The 10,713-nt window shown below is 39.1% G+C and overlaps 1 protein-coding gene across 1 annotated transcript; it reads left to right on the plus strand.

Annotated features, from left to right (window-relative positions):
* The first annotated feature begins 829 nt into the window (after positions 1 to 829).
* On the plus strand, positions 830 to 5,700 carry ponzr4 (plac8 onzin related protein 4). Its single transcript, XM_078275984.1, has 4 exons — positions 830 to 973; positions 1,841 to 1,954; positions 2,810 to 2,964; positions 4,475 to 5,700. The coding sequence occupies exons 2-4, from the start codon at positions 1,852 to 1,854 to the stop codon at positions 4,574 to 4,576; spliced, it is 360 nt and encodes a 119-aa protein (XP_078132110.1). The 5' UTR covers positions 830 to 973; positions 1,841 to 1,851; the 3' UTR covers positions 4,577 to 5,700.
* Positions 5,701 to 10,713: the final 5,013 nt, after the last annotated feature.

The raw sequence follows: 10,713 nt of genomic DNA on the forward strand, positions 1-10,713 counted from the left end.
ATGTTGTTGCTGTGAGCTGTAAATTCACCACTTCCAAGCATAAGATAACGTTATCTCAGAGCTGCTTACTCTGGGCAGCTGCCTCCGTCTCACTCTGACTTGACCTGGGTCTGGTTCCGCAGCTGCCTGTGCCATGTATGTATAATAAGAACGCCTGTTCTCCATCACTGACATTTTCCCCAACATGACGGGACAACTTGACGTAGTGGAATGTGAGGAGCACTCACTCTTACTGACCAAAAAGAAGAAAAAAAAAAACGACTGCTCGACTTGGGTCCCAGGCAGGCATCGACTTTTCATAGCTTTCAACCTGTCTCTAACTGGGACCGTCGGTATTGGCAATGGTGGAAGAAGTAGGCCTACTCAAAACTTGAGACAACGACTATGCACAAGCATGATCGGTTTGAATACAGTAAAGGCAATGAGTCTGTTACCTTATTTGACAAAAATCTATGCATTTCCCTGTTATTTCTTTCAATTTGATAAACAAAAATGTATATTAACCCTGACAGAACCCAAGGAAGAGCAAGTGTGAGTGTGAAGTTATTTGGATGACGGTCCTCAAGAAAGCTGCAAGCAGCAATACCACAGGCCAAGCAATCCAGTTCCGAACAGGTATGTTTTGAATGTGCACTGCTCTACTTTAAACAAAGGCATAGATCCACATGTCAAGATAAACATAACATAATGCAATACATTCTGTTTTTGTTCTTATCAGCCTGTCTAAGAACAGAGTTGCACACTTTAATGAGATAATGTGCATTTTGTGGCACGATGACGTCTGAGATGTACAAGGTGCGTGAGGGCCACATAGTCTGATGTCTGACTGTGGTAGTGGTGACACAAGGAGGACTGGACAGACCAGTCAGTGACATGCATGCATTGCTGTCACGTTCACAGCTCTGCAGCAAGGCTATAAGATGCCATACTGTCCTGCAGATCCATCACTTCACTGAACTTGGCTCACAGTAAGGTAAGACAACTTTAATAATTTACGTACTGAACCGTAATATTGGCATTTTACATTACATTACATGTCACGGCAAAGGCACGTGTCATATCCACTGCGCCATCACCACCCGTGTGTTATTTAAATGTTATTTAAGGGGTTGCGTGATTCCGGAGCTGTTTAGGAAATTCTGCATCCTGTGAATTTGTGAAAACTTTCAAGAAGTAGTTGAATTCTAACCTACAGACCACCTGTTCACCTACTATCAAGTCTGTTAACTTTCGGAAAAGTTGAAGATGCGACATGTTTGCTTGATGACAGCAATGTGTAATTGTAAGCTTATGAGTGTGCACTTCTCCATCCTAAATAACTAGAAACTGAAAAGGGTAGCTTTACATTTGTCATCTCAAGTCTGGCACTGCTTCATGGGACACACCTTTAGAATAGAAACTTCAAGACCAATATTTCAAGACAAATGCAAGTTCACAAACTACTGAACTGTTCTAACTGCTAAAAATAAAACCTTGAAATGAAATGTTGAAAATGAAAAATATGTCTGATTTCCAAGCTACTTTCGTATTCAGTGTAACGATTAAGTAGCTGTCTTTATACTTCATGAAAATCACCCACAAACACACTTGCCACACAGATATGATATCTTAAAAGTGGTGTTACTTTAACCACAACACTAGTGTGGAAAATAGGTTCCGTAACTTGATTAAACACAACAGCACAGTACACTAGTCTTAACAAAGTCTGACTTAATGAAGACATGAATGTCTAGAATAAGTTAGGAGGTACAATCACCATAGAGCCACATAGATGTTATAGACAGTGAGGATGCAACAAAACAGGAATGCGTGAATGGCCCATTCTCTATCTTTTTGTCAGAAGCTGAAATCATGTCTAAGATGGTTGTGACCCAGCCGAGGCCCTTCATCACAACCTCCATATACAATGAATGGACCTCTGGCATCTGTGAATGCTTCCAAGACCTGCCCCAGTGTAAGTGCACTTCTCTGTTTTCTCTATGCACTTTCACCAGGGATACATATGTTATAGTTAGCGATAAAGAGTGATGCTCAAAGTAGGTTGAAAACGTGCTGATCACTCACAATGATCTGGGTTTAGAAATGCCAGCAGACGGCAGATTGGAGATCAGCGGGTGTAGTGAAGTATTTAGACATCGCTGTGTATTGCCGTTGTTGATGCTCCATTATAAACATTCTGATTTGTTTGCCAGTTTTTGTTTTAATAAGCAGTTAAAAATCATTTTTGTACACTGCAACTAAATAAGAACTACTGAAGTGAAACTACATTGCCAGGTTAAAAAATAAAAAATAAAATAAAAATGAATGTAAATCATTTCAGATTTAGTTTTTTAGCTATAATTTTCCCCCGAAAAAAGGAGACCGCATGAATGTCCATCAACTCTCGTGACATTGAACCACAGAAATTGAACAGACTTGACATGAGATGGAGCTGTGCTATACGGAGGTAACGCATTTCATTAAACATGAAACATTATGGCCAATGTCCAATCTCTGAGACTAACTACTTTCAAAATTAAAATAAATATATCAAAACTGAAACTAAACTAAAACTAGCATACACACTCAAATTAAAAAATCAAATCAAACTGAAAAGTCAAAACTAAAATAAAACAAAAACCTAATTGAAAAGTCAAAACTATACAGTAATAACCTTGGAGTGGAACAATAATGTGTGTACACCTTAGAAAGACTTAAAGGTTCAAAAAGGGATATTTTGATATAACCGTGATGTTCTCACGATGCTGGAAACCCTTTAGAAAAGCGCATTCCTACTGTTGAAGATAAATGTGACTTTTTTTCTGTTTAGGTTGCTTGGCCTTCTGGTGTCTTCCTTGCTTCTACTGTAAGACAGCCCACGAGGCCGGGGAGTGTGTGTGTTTACCTCTGCTGGATGGTTTTGGATGCATCCCTCCTATAGCCACAGCCCTCAGGGTGTCAGTACGGCAACGATATGGAATTGAGGTACAGACGCTATGCTATCCTAGCCTGGTGTTGATAAAATGCAACTGTGTTCACCAGCATAAAAGTCAGTTTATCTGATCTCTGATCAGTCTTAAACCTGTTCAGCCTTTGTCACAATGTGTATTTACGTCCCTACACAGCATCAAGCGATTCATATAGCAAAGGGTGTTACAGTACACTTTGTTCCTTTTGTTCCGGCCCATTTGTTTAGGAAGACTTTGACAATGAGTAATGTCAAAAAATCAGCTATGTTATAGAACATGTTGCTGAAGTGTCATGCAAACAAATCTACTCTTTGATAAAAAAACAAAAAAACAAAAAACAAACCAAAAAAAAACAGTATTGTGCAACCCTGTCTCCTAGAAAAGTATGTTCCCATACAACAAAACGGTATTCTGAATTACGATCTGAGGAAAAGTATTTCACAGCGATCAGCGCACGTTGTGAAACTGACGCTATTTGAAACACTTGGTTAACGCTGTGACTTGAAAATACATGGTCAGTTCAGGCCCCCAGGAAGTGCGCGGAAGCCAATTTGACATATCGGCCAAACAGTGAAATTACAACTTCCGTGTTCGTCACATGATGCCACACGGCCCAAAAAGATTTTTTCCCCCATTGACTTACATGGGGAAAGACATGTCTGTAAATCAGTGAATAGTTTTGTTTGAGCATCACACAATGACTCGTTTCACTATTAGAATTTGATCCATTTGGTCCAAAAGTAGCCTCTCTCATATAGGTACAGCAGCAGTAGAACATTTTGGGCTTCATGTGCCACTGAGCAACTCTCATAAGAATAAACGGGGCTCCGCCCCATACGCTGTATCCAGGTCTTATTATACATCCATGGGTTTGGTTAAGAAAAGGTTTATGGTTGGGGTTAAAATAAGTAGGTTTGCAACGTACGTTAAGTTAAAGCTTTAGTGTGTAACTTCTTTATATTAATGAACGTCCGTTACATTCAAGCCGTTGCCAAATGAGTTGCTACAAAGCTAATTAAGACTATCAGCTCCACACAACTCTCTCTGTATTTCTCAGTATGGCTATGTTCAGAAGATTGTGGCATCCGGCGACTTTCCCGCGCAGAAACTCAAGTGTCCTAGCAACTGCGTGTGCGCGGTCACGGAAGGCTTGTATCATGTGGACGCGCCAACAGTGTTGTTGTCAATACTTAGAATTCCTCATGGGGGTGGCAGAAACTACGCACTATAGCTTTGGTTTCACATGGGACACTAAAAGCGGTCTCCTGGGTCAAAGCCCTGTGTTGGTTTGACCCATCCATGTAGCCCAACCAGACTTTGATCAGAAAACATATTAGTGATTTGTCCAAAACAATGTGATCTGGGACAAAACCCGTTTCCCTGGAAACTTAATTGAGAATGCAGTGTCATTGTATGGGAACGTAATAAAAGACTGATTAGTGATCATGAACCACTGTAAATCCTTTGTTTTTCACCACTTGACAGCTGAATGTCTAACCGCTCTTATCTTAACTGTGTCTTCACAGGGTACAGTTTGCAATGACTGCGTGTACGCCTGCTGCTGCGGGCCCTGCAGCTGGTGTCAAATAGCAAGAGAGATCAAAACGAGGAAGAATGCCATTATATAGATAAGAACAATATGCTGCCACAGCATCAGCATCATTAACGTCATTGCCACCATCAGCCGTGTCTTATCATCATTAGCTGTTTGGAATAAGAGGGGATAAGTAGACTGATTTGTGATCTGTTTTAAGCACGTCTGGCTCTAAGGAATGTAGCTAGTTAAAGATCACCACACGAGGGTCATAAATATGTCATACAACAATAAATGTAGATAAACATCTAAACAACAACACTAAATCAACCATACTCAACTAAAACCCAGATAACATAAATGCATACCCAAAACAATATTAAAACACACTTTAACTAGGACAGAACCCGTTCAGAACATATATTTTTTCCTTCCCATGAGCATTTGCACGGCTTCAGCGCAGAACAGTTCAAACGACCCCGCCCCTCCCATACAGAAACTTAACGTCCTTAGTTATCTCTGCTTAACATCACCTGTGCACTTCATACTTAAGCTGATTATTACAAACAACTGATGTGGTTTAGAAATGAATTTTTTTTTTTTTTAACAAAACATGAAAGAATAAGTAGTGACCACTACTAACTAAATCTGGGTTTACAGTGATTGGGGTAATTATCTATTTTTTTGTTTTGTATGTTCCTTTGGATAATCAATTGCTTGTTCACTTGTATTGCTCGTTATTATTATTATTTTATGTATGTATGTTTGTATATGGGTTGATTTTCACTTGGTATATTAAAAGCCAAAGAGGTAGAAACAAAGTGTCGACTTCCATTTAGCGCCTACATCAGGTCACAATTTTTAACGTGTACAATTTTAACGTTAGTCAATGACCAAATACCTACAAAACGAATGACCCCACGTGTACTTTGCGTACGCATGCTAACATGCTAAACTATGATGGCGAACATGGTAAATGTACCTGCTCCTCTGGCATTAACCCTTAACTTATTTTCTCACTTTTCTTATTATAATGGTGTGCAAAGATCACTTTTCTTATGACTGGTTACATTGTAAGTTGTGGCGCACTGTAGATGCATTTGTGATAAAATATTCATTGTTTTTATCACCCATTCTTCACATTTATGTTTCAGAATTATTTAAGTATTTTGCATGACGTGAACAGTGCAATAAAACTCCAAGCCTGTTAAAAATGAATGAATGAATGCATGCATGCATGAAAATCTCACACGGTTAACCATGCCTTGATGGGTTAAATACCAGCTTTTGCTCCATGTGTAAACATGAGGTACATGGTTATGAAATTAAAGTTGTAATTTCACAAAGTAAGCATTGACAAATTCGAAACGATAATCTTGTAGATGAGGATGGATGATTGGACAGCTGCTGCTGTTTTGATCACAATTTTTCTCAATCGCTTTGGCACAATCGTCGAATGACTATTAAACTTCGTCAAACTATTTGACCATTTATATCATATTAATCAGTAATCATATTACTTTCAAATGAGATTGTACTTAGACCTTTGACATTTGCAAGTTTGTTTCTGTAAATGTGCCAAAGCGATTGAGAAAAACTGTAATAGTAATAGTACATGCTAGGTATGTGAGTAACTGGTGTGAACACTGTCACAGGGATTGAAGTGAGCCATATCACGACGCAGAACAATCGAAGGAAGGAAAGGTTTTGAACCGTGTGAGCGAGTTCAGATATTTTGGCTTAACGTCAACCTTTGCAAACGTGCAATACATGTAGAAAGACTCCCATGAGAAAAGAAGTATAATACATGTTTTCATTCTCAGGCCTTCCTTATTTAAGCAATCACCATGATGATGTATGTCTTTATCAGCAACCAGCAGCCTCAGTCCAGTCTGCGACTCTGATCACTGTCCTGTCCTGTCTGATTTTAAATGTGTGCAAGCCTTTGTAGCACAGAAGGTTTCCATTACACCTCATGTGTGTTTGCCTTCCACTGGTGCGTGCAAATATTGTCAAAGACCCAGTTTCCACCTGGTATTAAAATCCCATCTGGGTGATCGGATCACAAGTGGACAGCTCTAAGTAGAGGTTAAAAAACTCATAATAAGGCAGCTATAATATAAACTTTAAACCACAGAGATTCAGTTAGAAGCTACAAACTGAGAGCTGAACACACTTCAAAAATGTCTTCCTCTCCTGCACAGGTCCCACCACCTGACTGTAGGCCTCCTTATGTCGGCACACAGACAGACTTTTGGTAGAGCTTTTTTCATTTTTCACTTGATTTATGTGAGAGGAAACAACTGACATTATAAAAACACGCAACCAGCCTATATGCAAACTGAAATGATGTACATGTTTATTTGCATATCGAGCAGGGAAGTCACAAGCGGTGACTCTGGACGCATTTAGAGACACATTCTACTGCCAAGTGGGAACACATATCTAAGGCTGTCCACACTGATTTTAATACCAGGCCAAAGTGACATTTGAGTCTGGACAAAAACGTCTTCAGTCTTACTTGAGTTAACTACTTAAGTTAAAAAGCCCCATTCTGCTTTTTTGTATTCCCCCCACCTTTTAGTGTGTAATATAGTTTTTAGTGTATGTAATAGATGTATAAAGTACAAAAAAAAACCACATTTCACTCAGGGTTTCTCTCCCACAGACAGTACTTTTTCCTCAACTGCCTGAATCGCCTTGCCTTGCTCATTCCAACCACTGAATGAGAATGCCAGCCCAGATTTTCATATGTGCTACCCATAGGTGCTGCCTGAGCAAGCACAGCACACCCAGCGGCTTGCTTGAATGCAATCAGAGCAGACTGGGCTTTTCGGGAAGTGTTTCAGGCAAAGGAGCTGCAGTAATGGGAAGTATGAGTATGAAAGCATGTAAACCTATTCTAGTATACCCTAAGAGTACAAATATGATACTGAAAAAGGACAGAGAGTCCAAATGGGTCAAATCTGAGTCAAATACAGCTTTTGACTTTGTATTCTGTCGTGATTACATGTCACTATTAGTCATAATTTGCTCTTAAATGTCCATACGGGAGGAGCTGGTTGCATACACACACATTGCAAATCCAACTGGACTTGGTCGAGACTGGAGACTTGATATCTGAGAAAGGGGGCCAAGAGCTAGGCAAGTCTGAGATAATTAAAAAAATTAAATGGTGATAAATATTACATATACAAACAACTTGTTCTGCAGCAGTGCATCATCAGGTTTGTGGGTTTGTTGTTGTCTTTTTCCTATGGGCACAACTCATAAGCAGCATTTTTTCCCCTTTTATATGTACACTAAAGTCTCAATTTAAAATGTTCTAATCTGAAATCTTTTACGAAACTGCACAAGCTATTTTCCCACGACAAAGGACCTGTACTGTTACTGTTACTGCCTCTCAGATAAGACCTGTTGGCATTGCAAACACATCGCCTACTGGGGCTTTCTTTGCTTTGGCTGCAACATGGCCTCTGAGTTTGGAGCATGTTTCTGTTTCCCCCTGCTGGATATGCTGTGGACCAACCTTCACATGGTGTTTAACCAATCATGCACTCCACCCATTCCCATTTCCATAAGGGCGCAATACATCTGGGTCCAAATATACAGTACAAATCTGGAAAATCAGACCTAACGATGCATATTTGTGTGCATATACTTTTGTCTTGATGATGGAAAAGAACAGGTGGTTTAAACAGTTAGACTGCATATAATGTACATGCCTGCATAAATACATGATGCAATTTTTGCAATACATGTCACTTTACCTGGATAAAATCACCTCTGAGTCTTTGGAATGTGTTGAATCAGCGTCAAAGCTATATCATTAATTGGATTTTATGTTACCCTGATATTTTCTCAAATTAAATCTTCTACCGCTTGTTGGGAGGACACGCAGGAAGTTTCAGAAATAGCACTTATGTGCTGTGCTGAGGTGGGACTACTTTTTAGTTCTTATTCAAAATGTAAAAATAAATGATAAATATGGGTCCCTAAACTGACTTCCTATACAGTTTAACTGGCTATTTGTTTATGCTGTTCTAAATACAACTGGGCTCCTGTTTATCAAACTCAGGATTTTTTTACTGAAGTAAACAACCCTTTACTTTAACTATAGAAGCTACTGATCATAGTTCTTTTGACTCACTCTTTATTTAAGAAAGGTCTCTGAAATTAGTGAAAAGTAGTCTGCAGGGTCCTCTGCAGGACGGATACAGAGGCAGGCACTCATATATCGTCTGGGAATTTTGGACTGACTGCAATCTATTATAGGTCATGATGAACAATATGTTATCTATGTAATTTAATAAAATATAGTGTCATCATACCAGTTGCAGTGGCTGCTTTTTTTTTTAAGTTTTCAAAGGAACTTTTGAAAGGATGTTTCAAGATCAATTTTTTGCAAGAATAAAGCTGACATTGATTTTCTTTACAATCTGACTAATAACATGAATTCTTTTTCTGTACTTAGTATATGTTTTCTCTCATCTTCGTTCTCTACCAGCAGCAGATTTTCCTTCCTGCTCCAGTCTGATGTTCTCTATAATTTCACTCAATTCTCTAAAATTCCGCACCTACTTAATAATTAATTGCATGTGTTAAATGCGACTGGGGATCAAGATTTTACACATAAAATACACTTGAATAAGTTTAAGCATACATGCGTAGACAATGCATGGATTTCATTTCACAGAATGAATGTAGATGAAATGCTTGCCTCTGATTGGCTGTTCTGACCACAGGTGTTATTAATGATGTGATCAATTAAAAACTGCTCTCAAAGGTTACTGCTATACTTCAAGAAAGAGTCACATGCTTGTTATTGTGTCCTATTCTTTACTTTTCTTAAGATTGCTCTTTCGAGGATTCTTGAATGCAATTATTGTAGTAAACTCTGTGGGGTTTGCTGTTACCTTGACCTGACTGTTGTTCCCTGGCTCAGGTTTATATAACTCTACAGAGGCAGAGGAGCGGAGGGGAAGGCTGCAGCTCACTGATATGACTGTTGAACACTGACCCGTGCTGTTATTGTAATCACCAATGCTCACTTTTTTTCCCCTCCACTGTGTGACCTTCTGCTGCTTCCTCCTTCCCTCGTTCCCTGCCACTCCCGTCTCACACACTCTGGCTGTGTCCCATTTTGGCATTTACCCAAGTTCTCCTTAACGTTCCCTTACCAATCAGATTGTGAAGTCTGTGCATTGAACTTGCCCGAGTTCTCAAAGAGGAATCTACAAGAAATGAAAAGTGTCATCCAAAGATGTGAAATGAGCAGCAAACTGGAGCTTATTTTGAGTAACTTTGCATTGAGGATACAATATACTACTTTGGCAAAACAAAGCCAGAGCAGTCACCTAAATCAATCTTTAGCAGCCACTGGATCAACATGGAGGTGATCCTCCGAGAGCTGCACTCCAGAGGCCACATCATGACTGTGCTGCGCTCTGACAAGAGCTGGTACATCTACAGCCAATATTTAGGGGATTATGGTGTAGCCAGTGGATATCTGGGCCAAAACCTCCTCTTCTGCACACCGGCAGTTGTTTACATGGTTTCAGATTAGCAAAGAATAGAGTTGAAGTAGAGAGACGATGTCTCCGAGCAGATTGTTTCTCTGCATATGAATGCAGATACATTAAAAAGCTAATAAAAAGCTTAGTCATTGTCAGAAGATAGCAAATGGTTTCCAAGATTGTATTTTGACCAATGTACTCCACCTTCTTTTGCTCTCCACACAGACTGTTTACCTGCATGCAACTAAAGCTCACTCGAACGTGATTGGTCAATACTAATCAGACTACAAACGGAAACCGGAGCGCTTTCGATACCAAAATCTTGTCCCATTGCCTACAGATTCTGCATGTAGATATCGGTTTATAGAGATTAATTTTAAATAAAATAAAGGTCATAATCATTGTGTATGTTTGTTCTAGATACAGACAATCTTATTTGTAATGAAATGTTTTTAACAGAGACAAAGTAATACCAAAGATAAGTCAAAATGTCAGCTTTGGGGAAACATCTGGAGCTGTTTTTATATTAATTAGTTTAAAATGTTAATCAAAGTCTGCTTTTTTCAAGCTTTTCTAAGTTGGTTTCAATAATTGCAGTTCTATTTTGATTACAAAAGACAACTTTATGGGTAAAGTGTGTTAAAGTGCCCATATTATGAACAGAAGACTCAAAGTACGCTAAGGTTCATAAAGGATTAAAATGTCTGAAATCAAA

This window comes from Sander vitreus, chromosome 19 (assembly GCF_031162955.1).
Source record: "Sander vitreus isolate 19-12246 chromosome 19, sanVit1, whole genome shotgun sequence".
In the NCBI taxonomy this organism is placed as follows: domain Eukaryota; kingdom Metazoa; phylum Chordata; class Actinopteri; order Perciformes; family Percidae; genus Sander; species Sander vitreus.